At 47.0% G+C, this 23,796-nt stretch overlaps 1 protein-coding gene across 1 annotated transcript in view; it reads right to left on the bottom strand.

Moving 5' to 3' along the window:
* Positions 1-278: 278 nt before the first annotated feature.
* Positions 279-23,796, bottom strand: part of HAT1 (histone acetyltransferase 1) — a gene marked incomplete at its 5' end in the record, with an annotated part of 29,943 nt that continues 6,425 nt past the window's right edge. Inside the window, 3 exon segments of the mRNA XM_078782505.1 lie at positions 279-844; positions 3,157-3,273; positions 5,398-5,549. Of these exon segments, the coding sequence (XP_078638631.1) occupies positions 677-844; positions 3,157-3,273; positions 5,398-5,549 (437 nt within the window).

The raw sequence follows: 23,796 nt of genomic DNA, 5'->3' as shown, positions 1-23,796 counted from the left end.
TATCGCAATAGCCACGCACTGACCGATGGCCAGGGCGTGAGTAAATATAGTCTTGTTTCAAATTTAATTCAACTTTCTTCCTTGCAAGCTCAAAGTTGAACTCGTCTGAGACTGACAATACGAAGCTCTGGCAAATTTGGCGGTTCTAGCAAAATGTTGTCCAGTTATTCCAAAGACAGGGATCATCGCAATACTCAAATCAGCGACCTATGGCTGCGGTGTGAGTAACAATAAAGGTACAGTATTGTCTAATAACAAATAAAAGACCAAAAACTGGATTAAATTGTACGGTAATTTTTTTTTCCCTTTCAAAAGTCCATCAGTTAAAGAACATATCTTACATTTGTTTGCACTTTCGAGGATCGAACATCAGAATAGCACAACTTTATAGACTGTACAGCAAACATCATACAAAACGAAACAAAACAAAAACATTCCACTCCTTCCTGTGGTGAAGTTTGATGCACCAATCACTGTTTGCATGACATTTAAACCTCAATAGCTGAGCTCAAGCCGACACTAAGTAGAAAAGGTAATTAAAGGGACAACAAAATAAGAACATTCGGGGAAAAGGAATTCGATGAAAACAAAAAGAATTTACAATCTTCAGAATGAACCCCAGTGCACCGTTACAAAAGCAGGTGGAAAAGGTGAGGGGTCTAAAAGCGGGAGAACTTCATGCAATCGCCAAGCGCTCCAGCGTTCGACGGTACTGCGTTACAACTTCTTGGAATTCCTTCTCCAGCCAATCCTGCTGTTGCTTGAGATCCAGCTGCTGCAGCTGAGAGTCCAGCTCCTCGGGTTTCAGGAAACGCCGCATCTTTGCTATCTCACGGCTGTTTTTCTGGAAATTACAAAACAAAACGCATGATTACGGCTCGTCCGTGTTTAAGGTCAAATCATTGCAAATCAATTTGCGATCAAACTATTGCTCAACGCAGTATGCTCATTTCATTGTGAAACAGGCTATATGCCGAGATGATTTGCATGGGCAAATCCAGGTGATTAGCAGCAATATCACTGGATTTTTGCCCAAGAGTCGTTTTGGGTTCACTTCATAATTTCCTCCGTCACCAAAATTGGAATGAGGTTATGAAATCACCCGATTGTTTGTCTGTGAGCAGAATATCAAAACGTTATGGAGGGATTCGATGAAACCTGGTGGACAGATTGGGTGTGTGACAAGGACGAATTTATTCGATTTCGGTGAATATCCAGATGCGGATGGGAGAATTTTGAAATATTATGAAGTAATTCTTCACCATTGAGAGATGACCAAAAACAATATATAGCACGATATCTCAAAAAGTTGTGGATGGATTATGACAAAACTAGGTGGATGAGTTGGGTAGGTGACAACAACAAGCCCATTAGATTTTGGTTCAGGCCCAAATCCAGATGCGGCCTATCAGCAGGCTAAATTTTTTTTTAACCTGTTCAGCCTGGTAGAGGGTATGCACTATTTTGAGTGCAGTTCTAGTTTAGTTATATCGTACGCAATTCATCCACAAAAAACTTCAAACGTCCCAGTATTGCCCTGTAATAGAACACGGTGACCTGAGTAAGTTCTACTCCTTGAGTTGCTTGCCCAGAGTTCACCAAAATGCTGTTGACGCCATGTTTCTCACAATATCCATATGCAATTTCTGCATAGTTGACATCCCTCAACCAGACTTAGTGGGGTAATGGTTCGAGCATCTGCTCTAAGTCTGAGAGGTGATTTGCATCGGTGGTTCATCGGTGGATGAGAGACGGTGGTTCAAACCAAGCCTGAGTCATACCAAAGATGTTAAAATGGTGTGTGCTGCCTAATGCTCAGCATTTAAAAAGACAAATTGCACTGGAAAGGCAATGGCAAACCACCCAGCGTAACCCTTGCCAAGAAACTCCTTTAGCAGCACCAACGCTCTGTATAGAGTACGATACATCAAATCAAATGATACCCTCCACTCACACCCCCTCCACCTCTCCGGTCCTCCCTCTACATCCGAGTCCAGGCAAGTCAGTCGGTTTTATGGATTTATCCATTTATAAAACAAAAAGGTAACTTCAATTTTAAAATATGGAACTTATAATGCAGTAAATGTCCATGCATCAGACATTTGAACCAGTAAATGTCAGTTCAGCTTAGGTACAAAATAACAAAACAAAAATAAGAAGAAAGAGCAATCAGAGATTGCAGACCCTCGCCAGGACGTATTTTTAAGCGGTTTTAAAGGCTTTTGTGTTAAAACAAATATGGCGGCCGAACCACGTCACCGATGACATCATCGTTTTTTTCTTTCTCCGCCAATTTATGCCTACACAACACACAATAAATTTCATCTTGATCGGATGAAGTTTTGTACTTGTCGAATTACGACATCATAATGGAGGCATTATGACATCATTAACATATATTATTCCCCATGGACAGTTCTTTACAATGAGCCATACTTAGCTGATGTGCAAATCCTCTTCAAATTTCAAGTCAATCGGATGAAAATTGAGGATTTTAGAAATTAGAAAGAAGTGGCTGACCTTGCGACCGAAGTTGACATCAAAAATAGTTGGTGGTTGGATTCAGTTAACTGATATGAAATCCTATTCAAATTTCAAGTCAATCGGATGAAAATTGAGGATTTTAGAAGTTTGAGAAAAATGGTTGTCCTTTGGCATATGTTGACCTTAAAAATAGAGGAATCTGTCGCACCACCAACTCTACTATTTGGTGAAGTTTCGTGAAGATTGGTTTAACATTGGGACCTGCAGGCAAGTATAAGTGAGCGGACGCGCGCGCGCGCACCACACACACACACACACACACACACACACACACACACACACACACACACACACACACACACACACACACACACACAAAAAAAATTCTTGGCAAGTAACAGCCAGACAAAGACTCAAATGCAATACTATCTCCACTGGCAAGGGTAATAATAATACATCATACAAGTGACATACAAAATGTCAATACATGGAAAATAAATTGTACAATATTTTTGTACAATTTGTACAATAAATTGTACAATATCTCCCCCCCCCCCCCTCCCCCAAAAACGGAAGCAAATGGCAAACTTTCATCGTGCGACCTGTTCACAAATGCCAACCTTTTTAACACCAAGACATGAACACAATATAGCTGTCAAGATCGAGCTGCACCTGAAATGGCATGTTGAGCCGCCTTTTGACATCAATCCGGTAAAGACGGTATTTCTCTGTATTGCTGGGGTCTGTTACGCCCAGCCGCCGGATCTCGTAGACACGTCTCGCCTGTTTCTGCTCAAACAAGGTTTGGAAGTTAAAAGAAGAAAATGTTCGGAATGAGACTCGAAAAACAAGCTAGCAAATATCCAGTCCTCTCACCTTAGGCCAGAATATTTACTTGATGGTTGACAGGCCTATGAATGTCAAAAAAACAAAAAACTTCAGTTGCATTGGCTGCACATTTTGTTATAAAAAAAATGCAGACGTGCCAGTGGGTACTTTGGTAGAAATTTTATCATAACAAAACGTATTATTTACATATTGTCATTTATCTGAAGACGTGCACGTTAAAAACATGCTCCATCTACAACAAGTTGCATGCCCATTGGATAAGAAAATAGAAGAAAAGAAGAACCGCCTTTAGAGGCCATTTTTCCCCACAGTGCGATGGTTGGCCTTTTTTGGGCACCGTGGTCCCCTTTTTTGAAGCAATGTTTTATGGCCAGATGCACTTCCTGCCGCCAACCCTGTTAGTCGCCTCTTGCGACACGCAGGGAATCACCAGTTAACTGGTACTCAATTTGCCGACCTCGGAAGGATGACAGGCTGAGTCAACCCCCCTGGCGTTGATTCAGCAATCAACCGGGATTCGGACCCAAGATCCGAGGGTCCCAAGCCGGCACCCTAACCGCGAAGCCAACACCAGGCTTCATTGGATAAGAAAATGAACCTCCAGAAAGGTTTGGAGTACAGATTTGGTGAGTGGAGGCAGAACATGGCAACTGATGTTGGTTCTCACAAATGGCAAACATTGACAGACTTGGTCCTGAAAATGAACGAGTGCATGTCCACATGATGCCATCATGCAACATTTCCTTCAATGTGACGTGCATGCTGGAACACTCAAGAGTGCGTCAATGTGCTTCTGAGCAGGAGTCATTTGATGAGACAAGAGATTTTGTTTCGTATATCAACATAAAAATTCACAAGTTTGAGATTCACCATTTGGACAAGCAAAGCAGGTACAACATGGCTATTCGGCAACGAATATCATATCTAGACACTATCATATCTAGACACGTCTGCAGCGATCCTGTCCATCCTCTCAACCTTGGTGGTGGCGGTTCATATGCAGCCTATTTTTGCTGGCTGCATCATTTTTCTGGGGGCATGGCTGTGCCGCTGATGCAATACCCCCATTGCCAGACAGCTGGTACTCATTTTGCCGACCAATGAAGGATGACAGACCGAGTCAACCCACCTGGTGTTAATTCAACGGCACGGCTGCAGCTCAAACTCAAACCAGTCACCTTATCCGTCCAGCCAACGCCAGGTATCTCTCAACCCTAATACATAAGGACCTTTGGCAAGGCAACAGCTATCAAGCTGCGTGTTTCCTCAACATCGAAGGAAAACCTGGACAAGAGCAAACTTAGGATGTTTCACAAGGTTTGCAACAAGGACATGTCCATACTCAGGCAGGCCGATCTTAAGGCTGAACTCATCTTGCTCGAATATTTGGGTCCCATCAACGAAGACTCAGACCTGTCAACATGTAGCATAGGCTCCTATTCTTCTCTCCCCTAATCACAAATGGCTTCATGCAAGAATCTGCTCATGCAAAATAAATATTTGAACAAAGTGTTCGCATTCGGGGAATGACAGACAGGAAGTGAAAAAAAAAAAAAAAAAAAAAGGAAACGCCTGGGTAAATAAAAAAACAACAAGCAACGGCATCCACACCGGTAACGTTGACAGGCAATGTTACACAGGTAACGCTTGATTATCGTGAGTTCTGACAGGCTTGATTAAACCTTACTATCAGACCTTGCTACCTCTACTCGTTCACACCTCCATCCCTCATGGATCCTTCCAAGAAACCCATTCTCATACGATTCTGGAAAATCCAGGCTAATTGACCAGCTCGACTTGTTTCTCTCTTCTTCCACTAGTGGATCCTTAATCTGTTTATTTCCAGGGTTTTGAGTTTGCAGTGCACCACCACCACCACCACCTTCCTTCATGTCTACCCTCCATTTGCTCAGTTGAAAAGGAGAAATCAAAATGTATAAGAACTTTATTGTTGGGAGGCTGGAAACTGACTACCTACAAGAGTGAAACATTAAAAGTTTCACCTCTCACCTTACTCTCAACGTGTAACCAAACCGTTGGGGAAAATTCAGTAAGGAGGCCCACCTTGTTGATCTTCAACTTCTGCTGTGCCTCAGAAATCATTTCAGAGCCGAAGCCTTGTGAGAGTTGGTCTGCAGCAAAGGAAGGTAATTGACAGCACATCTTTGTATCCACAAAGTCTCGGAGGCGAGTGAAGCTCTCGGAGGGATCCTCAGCTGGAAAGCAAGCAATCATTTGAAACAAAAACTAATTTTCTCCACAACTCATTCCAGACAATTATATATATATATTCCATATATATATATATATATATATATATATATATATATATATATATATATTCCATATAAATAAATATATATATATATATATTCTATACATATATTCTATATTCTATATATATATATTCTACATATATATTCTATATATATATATATTCTATATATATATATATATTCTACATATATATTCTATATATATATATATTCTATATATATATATATATATATATACTGTATATATATTCTATATATATCTATCTATATTATAATAGGCTACGGAGATTCTGTCCGTCTGTCCGGGGGTGTGGCTTAGTCCGTTGAGAGTACCTCCACCCATTCTTGGAGAGGCTTCATGTAAACAAATATCCACCATTTTATTACCTCGAATGGCTTTGAGGCCTGTTTAGTTAGGCCCATGCTGTCTTTCTCTCTCACACAGGTTTATTACAATTCTAATTCGATATATAATTTCATTTTTAACAGTCGCTAACATAGTGTTAGACTCGGTTGAAAAAAAACGGGAAGAGAATCCCAAGAAAGTTTCCGTTTATAGAACGAAATGATTTCTCAAAGGCCTGTAAACTAAAGCCCATTCATTGAGTCACCCTCACAATTTTATCTCGAATTCACCATCTGATTTAATTTTTATCGATGGTTTTAGACTCGGTGTCAGAAATAATTGAGAACATTCACGCACACACGGGAAATTGCCGAGATATATTTATAAAAATCGCGCCACGATGATACACGAAAATACACCGCCTAAAATAACAGTCGGGGAAAATGTCAACATATATTAAAAATTCGCTTTTTCTTTTCCGTTAAGATATATTACTTTTACGTTTTATGAGAGTCGGCACAAAAACGACATATATATATATCTTCGTTCTTTCTTATTTCATTCAACATTATTATCCGGAAGTACAATTATGTTTCAGGAAATTACCGAGTGATATTTCTTCGTTTTTTTTTTATTAGTTATGTGCGCATACACTTTAAATAGGTTTATTTGAAATCTTTAATTTTCACAATGTAATTTACTTGCCATTTGTCATTTGATAATTACGAGACACTTCCTCTTGAAGATCGTGACAATTCATGCGTTGCGTGGAAACTTCCATTTCCAAAATGAATGCGACGGTCGATGAAGAACGCAGACTTGAACAGGATGTAGCAAGAAAACGAATGAGACGGGCGAACGAGTCCGTCGACGAACGTCAATGCAGACTTGAACAGGATGGAGCAAGAACCGCACAGAGACTGCACGAGACGGGAGAACCGCACAGAATGCTGCTGCAACAACGATGAGGAGGAGGGTTGGAGAGGAGCGAGGTGTTGGAGAGCGAGGTGCTAGGGGTTGGAGAGCGAGGAGCGAGGAGTTGGAGAGCGAGGAGCGAGGGGTTGGAGAGCGAGGAGATAGGGGTTGGAGAGCGAGGAGATAGGGGTTGGAGAGCGAGGAGCTAAGGGTTGGAGAGCGAGGAGCTAGGGGTTGGAGAGCGAGGAGCAAGGAGTTGGAGAGCGAGGGCCGATTGGAGCGGAGAGTGAGGGCCGATTGGAGCGGAGAGTGAGGGCCGATTGGAGCGGAGAGTGAGGAGGTATTGGAGAGGAGTGTGAGGAGGTATTGGAGAGTAGTGTGAGGAGGTATTGGAGAGTAGTGTGAGGAGGTATTGGAGAGGAGTGTGAGGAGGTATTGGAGAGGAGTGTGAGGAGGTGTTGGAGAGGAGTGTGAGGAGTTGGTGAGGAGTGTGAGGGGTTGGCGAGCGGTGTGAGGGGTTGTAGAGTGGGAGGTATTGGAGAGGAGTGCGAGGAGGTATTGGAGAGGAGTGCGAGGAGGTATTGGAGAGGAGTGCGAGGAGGTATTGGAGAGGAGTGCGAGGAGGTATTGGAGAGGAGTGCGAGGAGGTATTGGAGAGGAGTGCGAGGAGGTATTGGAGAGGAGTGCGAGGAGGTATTGGAGAGGAGTGCGAGGAGGTATTGGAGAGGAGTGCGAGGAGGTATTGGAGAGGAGTGCGAGGAGGTATTCGAGAGGAGTGCGAGGAGGTATTGGAGAGGAGTGTGAGGGGTTGGAGAGGAGTGTGAGGGCTTGGAGAGGAGTGTGAGGGGTTGGAGAGGAGTGTGAGGGGTTGGAGAGGAGTGTGAGGGGTTGGAGAGGAGTGTGAGGGGTTGGGGAGGAGTGTGAGGGGTTGGGGAGGAGTGTGAGGGGTTGTAGAGGCATGTGAGGAGGTATTGGAGAGGAGTGCGAGGAGGTATTAGAGAGGAGTGCGAGGAGGTATTGGAGGGGAGTGTGAGGAGGTATTGGAGAGGGGTGTGAGGAGGTATTGGAGAGGAGTGCGAGGAGGTATTGGAGATGAGTGTGAGGCCTTGGAGAGGAGTGTGAGGAGTTGGAGAGGAGTGTGAGGAGTTGGAGAGGAGTGTGAGGAGTTGGAGAGGAGTGTGAGGGGTTGGTGAGGAGTGTGAGGGGTTGTAGAGGGTTGTAGAGGAGTGTGAGGAGGTGTTGGAAAGGAGTGTGAGGAGGTATTAGAGAGGAGTGCAAGGAGGTATTGGAGAGGAGTGTGAGGAGGTATTGGAGAGGAGTGTGAGGAGGTATTGGAGAGGAGTGTGAGGAGGTATTGGAGAGGAGTGTGAGGAGGTGTGGCATTGGAGAGGCGTGAGGGTGGAGAGGAGTGAGGGGTCACATATTATGTGAAATAAATAAAGTGTTCATTACACCATTTTAACCATTTTGTAAAATTTAATGTGCAACATGTAAATCAAGATGTCCAAATGTCACACACGTCCATACCCGTGGGATTCCCACGGGTGACCCCACTAGTATATATATATTATATATATATTCTCTATATATATATATATATATATATATATATATATATATACATATTCTATATTCTATATGTGTATATATATATATATATATATATATATATATATATATATATATATATATATATATATATATATATATATATATATATATATATATATATATATATATATATATATATATTGTTACGGATCTGGGGGACGGCTCTCCCGTTAGCAAGGGGGGGGGGGGGGGTTAATCCCCTTGTCCTGTTAAGCTGGCCGTCTCCGCCGGTCCTGGTACTTGTAACGCTCCTTTGCGAGGTGGGATTGATCAGGGTTGTTGGTCAAGGTGTTCTCCTGAATACCTTCACCAATCCCTCCGCAAAACAGGGAGACAAGTACCGCTCGAACCCCGGTTTTAGATGTTCTCGTTGCCGAGCGGTTTTAGCAACACGACGTTCGAGCCATTAACAAAGACTAAACCCGATTCTGAGCGTTGGCCAAATCGTGCCACAGGTGTTCAATGACGGAAAAGACAAGGACGATCGGACGAGGAAGAAGAAGAAGGCAAAGGTAGGAAGAACAGATATTTATTAATTATTTACACAAACCAAAATTAAGAAGAGAAGAAACAAAAGTAATATACAGGAAAATGGAGGGATCAGAAGGACACAGAGCAATTCCTAGCTTATCTACACAGGCTTACTTATTCCCAGGACAGCACAAAGGACAGACGACGAGCAGACTCACACGAATGGGGAAGATGGATGCCAGGGATCGATGGCATGGGATCGCAGCAAGGGTGGTGGTTCAGGCAGGAGGAACGGCTTGGGGCCTCGGGACTCAGCGGGACGTGGGAAACAGCTCCGCGGCTGCGTCGTCACAGCGTGGTAACTCTCAGCCTTTGAACGCCAGCTCCGCCTCCAACCTTTGTCCTCAACTTGGCACTTTCTCTCCAGAACTCGACTCGGTCCGTGCTCCCTCACGAATCTCTCTCGGTGGGGGCTGATGCAATGGGTTTTATAACCCCGCCCTCTTGAGCCATACCCACTCATCCTTGGTTGGTCGGCAAGGGCTTTCCTGGCTCCACCTGCTGATGACGATGGGCGGGCAACGCCCTTGTTCGTTGGCTTGACCGCGTGTTCAATGGAGTTTTGGGACCAGTCGAACGAGCCCCAGCCAAAGGGCAGCGAACGCTGCCGGCAATGGCGTTTTGGGGCAATTGAAAGGGGATTCTACCTTATTTCATTTGATGCAACGCAAGGTCAACTAGTGGAAACAGAGCCTTATACTGACATAGAATAAAGAGATAACTATTTAGAAGGTCCTAGGATTTTCTACGTGTGTGATGGACTAACTAAGGGGACGACCTTTGATCTTTACAATTAATGGAGGTATTTACAAGGAATTATTACATTATTTACAGAGGGTGATATTTACAAACACAGGATTCTCAAATCCGCAACACGGCACCCTTCTTCCTCCAGGCACGTCCCGGGCCTAGAAAACTTTACTTAATGTGACACGCAGGTGTAATCTCCCTCTACAATTAACCTGACCCTGAGTGCGACAGTTTTAAAACACAAATAAATATGTCCCGCTATTTGCGTTGCACCCTGCCTGACAGATTCACGCCCACAGTTAACCGAATTACCAAATGGTTTTCAAACTATACGGGTTCGGTGGGGAGCATTATTTACAAGACATTATTTGGTATTTACAAAACTGCAACCCAGGACCTGTGATTTTTCTTTTTCGGAAACAAAAAAAGCAAATTCCTGTGGGAGGGAGAAGACAGCATGCACTGCATCGACGCACCAGCACCAAAGCACCATAAAGCACCAAAAAGCACCATCCGGTGCACAGTCATCACATAATTAAAAAAACACACTGGTGGTCTTGCTCTTCTGCTCCCTCTGCTGGCCGTTGTTCTTCCTGATGTTGTCTTTCTTCATGTTGTTCTTTGCTTGCGGCCTATTTGCAATAATAAAAAGGCACACAACGCGTCCATCTTTTTATTTATGGCCAACAGGGGCCGACTATGGGTGGTTCACCTGTATGGCTTGGTGCCACCTCACCGAGGTCCGCAAGCAAGATCTTCCTCTGGCCAACCTGGCCGGTCCCAGCAGAGGGGCCATGCCACAAAACTTGTGGTCCATGAGTGGTGCTCGGCCAAAGACATGTGGTCCATATGGTGGTGCTCGGCCACAACAACGTGGTCCATAAAGTGGTGCGTGGATGCAGGCAGCTAGTTGCGGGGATTCGGGCACACAGATGCGGCCTCCCGCACGCTCCCCCGCAGTGCCCAAAGAGCACGATCCTCGGTTGGGAGGAAGGAAGACAGAGATGGCAGCGTTAGCGAGGGCAAGGGCGCAAGGGTACACATCAAAACAGGTAAAGCAGAACGAGGTGCGCACGGAGAGCGAAGTGAGAAAGCTCGTCCCTACCGTACGTCACCCCCCCCCCCCCCCCTGTCACCTACGCCACCCTTGCCCTTACCCATATTTACAACAATTTACAATTCCTCTCGACCGTCACGTCTTCCCCATATCTCCTAATACCAAATTCGTCACAATCCCTCTAACCAAATTTGCCATCATCCAAATTCCTCATCAATTCCTCATAAGGAGGAAGAGATGGAACATCAAGCACAATGTCACACCCACGTCATGATGCGTCTCACATTTCCAAAACATCGCACAAAAATAAAACAACAAACCATGGCACGGTGTGGAGTCCTGTCACCTCGGGTGAGTGGATGTAGATGGTGCGAGGAGATTTCAATCCTAACTACTTCCTAAATGACTTTAACACACTTTACACTACCCGGGGTCTTTCCCTGCCAAACCATTGGCCATCTTACACTCTATGCGGTTTTAAGAACCAAACTCCCATTGACCAAACTGTGGTGCCCATCAATTTGGGGTCTCACTCCCCCGATTCAACTCCCTGTGCCTTCGCACAATTTCTGGGCTGAGTCGTGTGGCTCTCCCAGCAGGTCTACCCACCTGCACACCTCAACCACTGCAGTTGCCTCCGAGCTCACCTGCTCCTTACCTAACCTATCTAACTGGGGAAGGCCCTCCTTGGCACTTACCCCTTCGGTGCCCTCTCTGGCACTGGGCTACCCGGGTCCGTCCTCCGGATCTTCGGGCCCCATCCACAACAACTCCACCGGCTCCCAGAGCCCACCTGCGGCCTCACCTGGCCGACATCCTCACAGTGGCGGGTGCCCATTTAACTACACACACTAACAGGCCACACGCCCAGCCATTTCCACGTCACTAATGCAACCGTCGTTGGACTTCCGTTTCCGGTCTTACTGGCGAGGGTTCGTTTATTCTCAGCTCTCCATGCTATCCATCGAAATCGAAGTTAAGTAATTGTTCCCATTTGTATTTTCGTTATAACTATTTATTTTATGGTGTATATATTGTCTCCCGACGAAGATTTTCGGTGCAAATCTTTCATACCTGTATTGAAAATCGTGTTAATTCGGGTCGTGTTTTGAGGCCTTGTAGTTGTACAGTGAACACTGTACAACCTTGAGGCTTTGATTTTCTCTCAGCGGTCCGTGTTTTTGTGATCCAATAACTTTCGTTCTCTGTTTTCCCAATCTTTTCACCCCATAGCCCTCTTCCTTGTGTAAATCACAACTCAAAAAAATCCAAAAAAAAACCATTTCCTTCTCTGTTCTCATTCGTTTATTCATTCTTATTCGTTCGGTCGTTCGTTCTTCGACCACGTGTTTCTCCCCCATTTCCCCAGATAGATTGTCAAATTTCAACTCGTTATTTTATCGTCCATGCGTTATTGTTTTGATTATAGTTACTTTTGGTTTGAATTTCCTGTAACTTTTAATTATTTAATCGTGTTCTGCTCCTCGTGTGCGGCCTTGTAGTTGTACCCCCGTCGGTGTTTGTTATCTTAATCGTGTTTTGCTTGGCTCTTAGTTTTTTTCCCTTCTACCCCGAACATAATACTCCGTCTAACGTTCTAAATCCCCACCTCCCCCCCCCACCACCCCCAAAAACCAAACAAACAAAAAAAAAACCAAAAACATTTATTTTCCTTTCTCCACGTGTACTGTTGACTCATCCTGTATTTTCTGTCCAGGTGTGCTGTTCGCCCCGCCCCCATTAACTCCTTGCCATCCACCGTTTGCCCTTCACGTGACTCGTGGTGGTCCCTCTCGGCTCTCCCCCCGTTGGTATTTTTGTGCACATAAGATTGTTCACGGTTCTGTTTAAATATTATTTAAAGATGTATAACCTTTCCCCTTCAGTGTTTTACTCAGTGGTATTTTACAACACGCTGTTTTTCTTCCTATTTAAAAGGCTTTTCTCAATTTCCTCTCCAACTCATTCCACCTCAAAAAAAAGAAATTCAATATCTTATACGTCTCCCTCACTACATGGTCTAAATTCACATTCATTCCATCCCTCCTCCATCATTCTGAACCGGATTGCCAACTTGAAAATCACAACAAACCCAATTTGTTTTCAATGTTCGTCTTTCATTAATCATCCACTTTCTAAACTCCCCTCTTGCCCCTCCCATCCAAATCCCTCCCCTTGCACCTACACTCCTAAACTCCCCCCTTGCCCCGCCACTCTTAAACTCCCCCCCTACCCCTCCACTCCTGAACTCCCCCCTTGCCCTTCCACTCCTGAACTCCCCCCTTGCCCTTCCCCTCCTAAACTCCCCCCTCACTCCTCCCCTTCAAAACTCCCCCCCAACCCCTCCCATTCAAATCTCCCCCCATACCATTCCTCTCCAATTCTCCCTCCTCCCCCCTCCTCCTCAAAGCTGCCTCCTCCCCACTTCGTCTCCCTTCTATCTCATACCTCCACCCCCACCAACCTTCTTTTTTCCTCTGCCCCCCCTCAAACAACCCCTCTCTGTGCCTCATCCCTTCACCTTCAAACCTTTCATCCTCCTCATCCTTCCCTTTCTTGGAACTCTTCTGCAATCGCTGACACACTAATAACTGCTCTCCCTACCTCCCCCTCTCATCCTTCATCTTACCCTACTCCTCCCCTCCCCTGTCCTGTACCCGATACTCCCCCTCTCTCTTCATTAACGGTATGGACCTCAAACATCCGGGGCCTTCGCTCAAACCTGACTGATCTCTCCATACAGGTTGCTTCTGACAATCCAGACTTGATCTGCTTAACAGAGACTTTCCTCCTTCAAGATGTCTCTGATTCCTTAATATCTCTTCCTGGTTACTCCCTCCTCCGGTATGATAGACCTGAGCCTCGGCCTGGTGGTGGGGTGGCTATCTTTATCAAAAACTCTCTTCCTCACTCTCCTTGCACTGCCCTCTCTCCTCCTCACCCCCAGGAGTACCTCTGGCTACGGCTTCCTCTCCGCTCCCACCTTTTGTTCATATGTGTGCTGTACCGTCCCCCAAACAGTGATGACTCCATCTACATTTCACTGTCTGACAACATGGACCAACTTCTATCCACTCATCCCAACTCTCTCTTCCTCATATGTGGTGACTTCAATTGTCATCATGCCACATGGTTGGGTGTGGGTTCCTCTCTCACCAGTCATGGCACCTCAGCAAAGGACTTCTGTGACTCACTGGGATTGACACAATCTGTCAATTTCCCGACCCGGATCTCAGCCAATGGAGTATCTTCTCTTCTAGACTTGGTTATGACTAACTTCCCTGCTAATGTCTGCTGCTCTTCTTCTGCTCCAATCGGTTCTTCTGATCATGTGCTTGTCAAAGTGGACATCTCTCTGGCCATTCTCAGAGAGCCTCCTCAGCGTCGACGAGTCTGGCATTTCACTCAGGCCGACTGGGACGGTCTTCAAGCAGCCATCAATCGTCTGGATTGGTCTCCCATCTCCACTGCCTCTGACATCAATTCTTCCTGGGAATTCTTCCAAAGCAAATTGATCTCTCTCATGCACAGATTTATCCCATCTCGCCTTCAGTTGTCTTACCCTTCCTCCCGTCCATGGTACACTGAATCTTGTGGTGAGGCAGTTGCCCTGAAACAACTTGCCTTTGCCTCTTGGAAGGCTAATCCAACTGAAGGAAATCTCAGTTCCTTCCACCAAGCTCGGAACAAGTGTGTGTCTACCCTCAGGAGTGCCAGGAAGCACTATCTCTCCTCACTCAAGAATGAACTCTCAAACCTGTCTCCTTCCTCCAAATCCTGGTGGCGTCTGGTCAAATCCGTTTCTGGTGTTTGTTCCCCCTCCATCCCCTCCCTTACCTCAAATGGCCACACAGTTGACATCGCACGCGACAAAGCCGAATGCCTCAACTCTGTGTTTGCCTCAAAATCCTTAGTCCCAAACCCATCTCTCTCTGTTCCCACCTTTCCCAGTCGAACCAAACTGCTCCTGGACTCTGTGACCTTCTCTCCTGACAAGGTGGAGGAGTTTTTGTCAAACCTCGACTCTGATTCTGCAACTGGACCAGATGGCATCAGCCCACGGGTCCTAAAATCCTGCTCTGCCGCTCTATCTCACCCTCTCTCTGTTCTTTTCACCCTATCTTTTGCTCAAGGTCATCTGCCAGCATCCTGGAAATCAGCAAACATTACCGCTTTACACAAAAAAGGTGCAAAAACAGATCCTTGCAACTACAGACCAATCAGCCTGCTCCCAATTATCAGCAAAGTCATGGAATCCATCATTGCTTCGGATATGAAATCTTTCCTCTTCTCCAATGGCTTGATCTCTGATCATCAATTTGGTTTCAGACCAGGTCACTCTACTCTGGACATGCTGCTTCTGCTGTCTCAACAATGGATGGAGGTCCTCAATGCCAAACAGGAAATCAGAGCTGTCTCCCTTGACATATCACGTGCCTTCGATACGGTCTGGCACCCAGCTCTGCTCACCAAACTCTCCTCCTATGGTATCCATGGAAATCTCCATGCATGGCTTGCGGACTTCCTCTCTGGTCGTAGTCAACGTGTGGCCCTGAATGGATTTCTCTCATCTCCCCTTCCCGTTCAGGCTGGAGTTCCCCAAGGCAGTGTGCTGGGCCCTGTGCTTTTTCTGGTCTTTATCAATGATCTCTCCGACTCTCTGGAAAATCCTCTGTATCTCTTTGCTGATGACTCCACTCTCTGCCGCTCCATTCCTCTTCCCTCAGATCGGCAGTCTGCAGCCTCCTCACTCTCTGAAGACCTGGACAAAATCACAGACTGGTCAAACATGTGGAACATGTCTTTCAATCCTGACAAATCTCACACTCTTACTATGTCTCTCCGAAAAGATCGACTGGACAACCCTCCCATCTACTTTCTCAACAATCCTCTCCACGAAGTTCTGTCGCTCAAGCTTTTGGGTCTCACCATCTGCCATGATCTTTCTTGGGAAAACCACATTTCCAAGCTGGCCTCCAAAGCCAGTCGCCGACTGGGCATCCTCCGTCGTGCGAAGTCCTTCCTAGGCACACCTGAGCTCCTCACCACATACAAGGCTTTCATCCGCAGCTCAATGGAATACTGTTCTCCCCTATGGGCTGGTGCTCCTTCCTCACACCTGGCTCGGCTTCACGCTGTTGAATCCAAAGCTTTCAGAATCATTGGAATCTCCCGCGATGAAGCTATCTCTGAGGGCCTTTCACTCACTCACCGCAGGCAGGTAGGTGGTCTTTCTGTCTTCTACCGACTCCTTTCCGGCCTTGCTCCCCCAGCTCTCTCTGTGCTCTGTCCCCCAAATATTCCTACAGGTCGCACAAGATCTGCCAGCAACCCTTTGATGGTTAAACTGCCGAAATCTCGGCTCTCTGCTCACCTTCACTCTTTCATTCCTCTTTTCTCCCGCCTCTGGAACAAACTCCCACACTCACTTCAATCACACTCCTCCCTCCAGGTCTTCAAAACAGCTGTTCACCACCATCTCTTATCTTCCCCCATCCAAAACCTTGATCTTTTCTACCCCCACTAATTCACCCCAGATCCACCTTGTTTGAAATTCCAACTTCTTTCCTGGAAGTCTTGGCAGTGTCCATATGTTTTATACCTCTCCCACCCCCCCCCCCCTTCCCATGCCTCCCCCCAAAGCCCTCTCCCTCCCACAGTTCTCTCGATGTCTCCATGTCTCTCGGTCCCTGCTCTCAAATGTTGTGTTTGTGTCCTTCCCCCTCTCTCCCCATCTTGTCTACCGCTCCCGATGTTATTTGTTTTGTGTGTCTGTTTGTCTTTCTGTGTGATTAATGTTCGCTCTTTCACGAGCCTCGATCTTGTATACAAAAAAACAAAAAAAAAAAAAAATGGATGGAGGTCCTCAACACCAAGCAGGAAATTAGAGCTGTCTTCCTTGACATTTCACGTGCCTTCGATACGGTCTGGCACCCAGCTCTGCTCACCAAACTCTCCTCCTTTGGTATCCATGGAAATCTCCATGCATGGCTGGTGGACTTCCTCTCTGGTCGGTCAACGTGTGGCCCTGAATGGGTTTCTCTCATCTGCTCTTCCTGTTCAGGCTGGAGTTCCCCGGTAGTGTTCTGGGCCCTGTGCTTTTTCTGGTCTTCATCAATGATCTCTCTGACTCTCTTGAAAATCCTCTCTATCTCTTTGCTGACGACTCTACTCTCTGTCGCTCCATTCCTCATCCCTCAGATCGGCAGTCTGCAGCCTCCTCACTCTCTGCAGACCTGGACAAAATCACAGACTGGTCAAACAAGTGGAACATGTCTTTCAATCCTGACAAATCTCACACTCTTACAATGTCTCTCCGAAAGGACCGACTGGACAACCCTCCCATCTACTTTCTCAACTATCCTCTCCAAGAAGTTCTGTCACTCAAGCTTTTGGGTCTCACTATCTGCCATGATCTTTCTTGGGAAAACCACATTTCCAAGCTGGCCTCCAAAGCCAGTCGCCGACTGGGCATCCTCCGTCGTGCGAAGTCCTCCCTTGGCACACCTGAGCTCCTCACCACATACAAGGCTTTCATCCGCAGCTCAATGGAATACTGTCCCCCCCTCTGGGCTGGTGCTCCTGCCTCACACCTTGCTCGGCTTCACGCTGTTGAGGCCAAAGCTTTCAGAATCATTGGAATCTCCTGCGATGTAGTCAACTCCGAGGGCCTTTCACTCACTCACCGCAGGCAGGTTGGTGGTCTTTCTGTCTTCTACCGACTCCTCTCCGGCCTTGCTCCCCCAGCTCTCTCTGTGCTCTGTCCCCCCAATATTCCTTCAGGTCACACAAGATCTGCCTGCAACCCTCTTATGGTTAAACTGCCAAAGTCTAGGTTCTTTGCTCACCTTCACTCTTTCATTCCCCTTTTCTCCCGCCTCTGGAACAAACTCCCCCACTCCCTTCAATCCCACTCCTCCCTCCAGGTCTTTAAAACAGCTGTTCACCACCAACTCTTATCTTCCCCCATCGAAAACCTTGATCTTTTCTACCCCCGGTAATTCACCCCAGAGTCCTTGCAGTGTTCATATGTTTTATTCCTCTCCCACCTCCCCCCAAGTCCTCCCGATGTCCCTGCTCTCAAATGTTGTGTTTGTGTCCTTCCCCCTCTTCCCCCTCTCTTTTGTGTCCTTCCCCCTCTCTCCCCATCTTGTCTGCCGCTCCCCTTGTTTTTTGTGTTTTGTGTGTCGGTTTGTCTTTTTGTGTGATTAATGTTAGCTCTTTCACGAGCCTCGATCTTGTATACAAAAAAAAAAAAAAAAAAACCATCCAACACCATTCTTCCACACGCACCACAGATGCCAATATCCAACCACAATTTACCTATACCCTCTACCTAACTCTTAAACTACCCTCCCGGGGTATTCGTGATGGGGGTCCATCCTCCCCATACACTCCCTTCGCACCAACCACTCCACTCCACATTTTCCACCATACTCACTCCACACTTCATGTATTCCATACCATTTATTCAACCATTCTCCATACACCTGTTCACTCACTTGCACACCTGTGCCCACACACCCGGTGCTTCCTGCACCCTCCTTCCTCCCAGGCTTCTTCATTCATTCAATACAATGCACAATCACAATTATTCCTCATACACTGCTCCATACACTTCCATGCTCATACACACATCTTTCCCGAGCATTGCCCCTCAATTCCTCATTTGCTCAACATGCTCACCCACAAAAACCTCCATCCCAATTCCTCATTCAATAAACAACAAACACACGGCATCATCTGATCTAACTACTCCCTTCTAAAACTTGCGCTTCCCAGTCACCCCTTATATTATCGCGCTCCCTCGTCATTATAATCCATCTAATCTATTCTACGTCCCCGACTACCTGTACAATGTCGCTACTTACCTCTACCGTTACCTATGGTCATTTCTCTAGATCCCTATACATAATCCAAACCCTCCCTGGCTTGGTTTTCACCGCCATAACCCCATAACTATTGCTCATGTGCCCGGGGTGTGAGGGATGGCAGAGTTGCCATCCCACCACATCGGGCATGTCCCACTATCAATTTTGCCATCAAATTTCAATTCTGCCCATCACTTTGCCAATCATCCGCCAATCAAATTTACCCATCAAATTTTGCCAATCAAATTTCACTGCTAATCATATTCCCTATCCCTACTCGTCCATTATTCTGAGCCTCGGTACGTCATTACATTCTCAAAGCCCGGCTTCGCAAAGCCGAGCAATGAATTCGGGTGGTTTGTTTCCTGCAGGTTGGGTCCGTCCGGCATTTACGATTCTGTGGAGGCGGCATCATGCTCGGCCCGAGATTCCACGCACCATCTCGGCGCGGAACCTTGCGGTCTCCGGCCCGATGACCGAAGCTCGCCCGGTCCGAACCCCGTCCCCGCCAGGGGGCGAAGGTCCGACCTGGCCCCCCTCCCCCGGAATCGCGCCGATCGCCGCTCTGACACGGCACCGACCATTCAGTGCGGGACCCGGCCCGAATCGCGCACGACGCTCCGAAGAGCGACGCGCTTACGGTCCCGGCCAGTCCTCGCTGCAAACAAAGCGCACCGCGCATGGAGTGCTCGCGTCGGCTATCCGTCACCCTGAACGCTGCCCCGGTCAGTATCGATGCCTCCCGGACATGCTCACACCACTCGTTCCGTTTGCTGCTCATACATCCCATGCACTTCGTCAATTCCACCACCGTACTCCCTGTTACACACCGCACCTCTCGCGCACCTTCTCCCGGTACGTACTTCGTACCACTCATGGGGGTGCATTCTTGCATCCACCCACTCACGCGCTCCGATGTGCTCTCCCGCACCCGCGCCACAACCAACTCAGGTGTGCATTCCCGCACACGCTCGACCATTCCAGGTGTGCATTCTCGCACCCGCTCCACCACCAACTCACTCTCCGTGTCACACTCCGTACACTCTGTTTCACACAGACCCTCTGACATGCATTCGCTCTCGCACTCGGTATCACTCCCACACTTTGTAACACACTCACTCCTCGACGCACACTCTTTTCTTACACGCGCGCCATTTCCTCTCACACAGCGCCCAACGGACCTCCCACAAACGCCCGCGGTATGCTGGGATCCCAGGCGCGCGAAAATTCTTTCCGCGCCAAACACTCTCCTGCAAAACCTCTTAGCACTATATACAGCACGACTCACCTTTGGGATCCTCCGCTCCACGCGCACCTGCAAATCTTTATAAGGATTAGCAAGTACGGCATCAGGATGTGAACTTAGACTTTGTGCAATTTCCATTCCTCCCTTCAATTCCTGGGCTACCTCCGTCGTCTTTTCAATTTCAATTCCCGCTACTTTTTCTTTATTCACCTCGACGACCGCTGGCTTTATTAAAATTCCCTCTTCTACCTCAGCGGTCGCCGTCTTCCCCAAACCCCGGGTCGCGATCTCTATACCCGTCATTTTAACCGCGCTTTGCTCCGCCTCGCTCAACCAGCGCTTCTCAACCCGCTTTACCTCGTCGTGCACCGATGTGCCCCTCCTGCTCAACATGCGATCCATGGTCTCCCCACATTTTTGTTTGCGGTCACCCATTCTGTCCCCAACTTTACCGATTCGCTCCAATTTGCTTCCTATCCCCCCGATTTTGCCGTCGAGCCCCCCGATTTAATTTCCCATGTCATTTCTCAATTCCCCTATTTGATTGCCCAACCGTTCACTGGTACCCCTCGTTTCATCCCTCATTGCTCCCATTTGGCTTCCCATTGCTCCAATTTGGCCTCCCAATCGCTCAATTTGGCTTCCCATACTCATTTGTAGGGCTGCCTGCAGCTGCGCAATGAGGGCCTGCATGTCAATCCCTCCCACTTGCGCCACGGGCGCGGCTACCGCGGCGCCGCCATTTTGTGCGCCTGAAACCTCGTGCGCGAGGCCGCCATCTTGTGCGCCTGAAACCTCCGCAACCCAATGCATATTGCGCTCCTCCATTATTACTCCCACTGCCTCCCCGGGATCCTGGGTCGATTCTACCCCCTCTAACTCCCCTACCGGCATCCGGTCACCTTGATCATCCATGGCACGATTTAAATTTAGGATGTTAAACAATTTCGGCCGCTCCAAATTTTAAGTGCGTTAAGCACACTTCGGGCCCGTATCCCACTCCTGACACCAATTGTTACGGATCTGGGGGACAGCTCTCCCATTAGCAAGGGGGGGTTAATCCCCTTGTCCTGTTAAGCTGGCCTTCTCCGCCGGTCCTGGTACTTGTAACGCTCCTTTGCGAGGTGGGATTGATCAGGGTTATTGGTCAAGGTGTTCTCCCGAATACCTTCACCAATCCCTCCACAAAACGGAGACAAGTACCGCTCGAACCCCGGTTTTAGATGTTCTCGTTGCCGAGCGGTTTTAGCAACACGACGTTTGAGCCATTAACAAAGACTAAACCCGATTCTGAGCGTTGGCCAAATCGTGCCACAGGTGTTCAATGATGGAAAAGACAAGGACGATCGGACGAGGAAGAAGAAGAAGGGAAAGGTAGGAAGAACAGATATTTATTAATTATTTACACAAACCAAAATCAAGAAGAGAAGTAATAAAAGTAATATACAGGAAAATGGAAGGATCAGAAGGACACAGAGCAATTCCTAGCTTATCTACACAAGCTTACTTATTCCCAGGACAACACAAAGGACAGACGACGAGCAGACTCACACGAATGGGGAAGATGGATGCCAGGGATTGATGGCATGGGATCGCAGCAAGGGTGGTGGTTCAGGCAGGAGGAACGCCTCGGGGCCTCGGGACTCAGCTCCGCGGCTGCGTCGTCGCAGCGTGGGCTCAGCGTGGGCTCAGCGTGGTAACTCTCAGCCTTTGAACGCCAGCTCCGCCTCCAACCTTTGTCCTCAGCTTGGCACTTTCTCTCCAGCACTCGACTCGGTCCGTGCTCCCTCACGTATCTCCCTCGGTGGGGGCTGATGCAATGGGTTTTATAACCCCACCCTCTTGAGCCATACCCACTCATCCTTGGTTGGTCGGCAAGGGCTTTCCTGGCTCCACCTTCTGATGACGATGGGCGGGCAACGCCCTTGTTCGTTGGCTTGACCGCGTGTTCAATGGAGTTTTGGGACCAGTCGAACGAGCCCCAGCCAAAGGGCAGCGAACGCTGCCGGCAATGGCGTTTTGGGGCAATTGAAAGGGGATTCTACCTTATTTCATTTGATGCAACGCAAGGTCAACTAGTGGAAACAGAGCCTTATACTGACATAGAATAAAGAGATAACTATTTAGAAGGTCCTATGATTTTCTACGTGTGTGTGATGGACTAACTAAGGGGACGACCTTTGATCTTTACAATTAATGTAGATATTTACAAGGAATTATTACATTATTTACAGAGGGTGATATTTACAAACACAGGATTCTCAAATCCGCAACAATATATATATTGTATATATATATACAGATTTGGCATTTAATATGGAATATTTTTTTGGTGGGGGTGAACTTACTTTTCAAGATGACTTAGAACCAAAAGTTCATTGGAATTATGTTGAAATTATTCTAGATTTTGTTAATGTGACCTTTAAAAGAAACAAAAACCAGATTTGACATTTCGAAGCAAATAAATTGATCCTTGAAAGTGATGTAAACTGATATCGAACTCAATTCACGGACAGTACTGTGTTAAACTTCTGTACGTTTTCCAGAAGTATCTCTTTATTTTGCACATTAGCCAAAAAAAATTTCAACAAAAACAAAAGCTAAATTATCACTGGGATTACGGACAGTAAAATTACAGTTCAGTACTTCGTGTAACCCCCACGAGCATTCAGGAGAGCACGTACACGTCGAGGCATGCTGATCACGAGATTTGCCAAGGTTTGGACAGGAATCGTTTGCCATGCAGTGACAATAGTCTGCTGCAATTCACGCACAGAGGTCGGCTGTTGGTCCAAGTTGTCGATTTGACGCGTTAATTCTGCCCACAAGTTCTCTATCGTATTCATATCCGGGGACATGGCAGGCCACTACATATGCTCTACACGACGGCCAGCAAGAAAGTGTTGGATCATGCGAGCACAATGAGGCCGTGCATTGTCATCTTGGAAGACAAAGTTTCCTCGAAAGGCTGCACGAGCAAATGGAAGCAATATTTCTTCCAGAATGACCCTGTACTTGAACTGGTTCAGGTTTCCATTCAGAACAACCAGGTCAGTTTTGCCCCCTGCATGAAAAGCAGCCCAAACGGTCACCCCACCACCTCCAGCTTGGACTCTTGGCACTATACAATCTTCGTTGTGGGCTTCATGCACTTGTCTGTGCACTCGGACGTGGCCATCTTGACGATAGACCAGAAATCTAGACCGTCACTGAAGGTCATGTGATTCCAGTGTCCTGGTTGCCATTGACGGTGCTCTCTGGCCCACTGCAATCGGCGCTGGCTGTGTTGTCTGGTCAGGCATGGCTTTCTCAGGGGACGCCTGGCACGATAGCCTGCTTGAACCAGTCGTTGGTTGACTAGCCTTCTGGATGCAGGCATATTTGTCAGTTGCTGCCACTTAGCCCTAAGCCGATTAGCTGACTTGGTACGGCCATTGCAGACTAACCGGTGCAGCTGGCGATCATCTCTCCTTGTGGTTCTGCGTGGACGTCCTGGCCTCGGTATTGGAGTAGGGACACCCCTCTGAGCATTTAGTTTCAGGATCTTTGACACCTGACCTTGAGTGATGCCATACTGCTGAGCAATAGCACGCTGTTTCATGCCAGAATTTCGTAAAGCCACCACTCCATGACAAACAGCATTGTCAAGTTGACGGACCATCTCCAGAGAAAGCGGCATTAACTTTTGTAGACGTGCAGCAGTTGTTTTCCACTAATACAGAACGCAACAACCCTAATATACCCGATTGTGAAGCCAATCGACAAATGTACCTGTCCTTACATTTTGTCACACCACCTGTGATATAATCCTGTTATTGACTTATTGCTGCGAAAGACAATCAGTGACATGGTTATTTCAA

Source organism: Myxine glutinosa, chromosome 7 (genome assembly GCF_964187855.1).
Source record: "Myxine glutinosa chromosome 7, kmMyxGlut1.1, whole genome shotgun sequence".
Taxonomy (NCBI): Eukaryota; Metazoa; Chordata; class Myxini; order Myxiniformes; family Myxinidae; genus Myxine; species Myxine glutinosa.
This window is presented reverse-complemented; position numbering and strand designations above follow the sequence as displayed.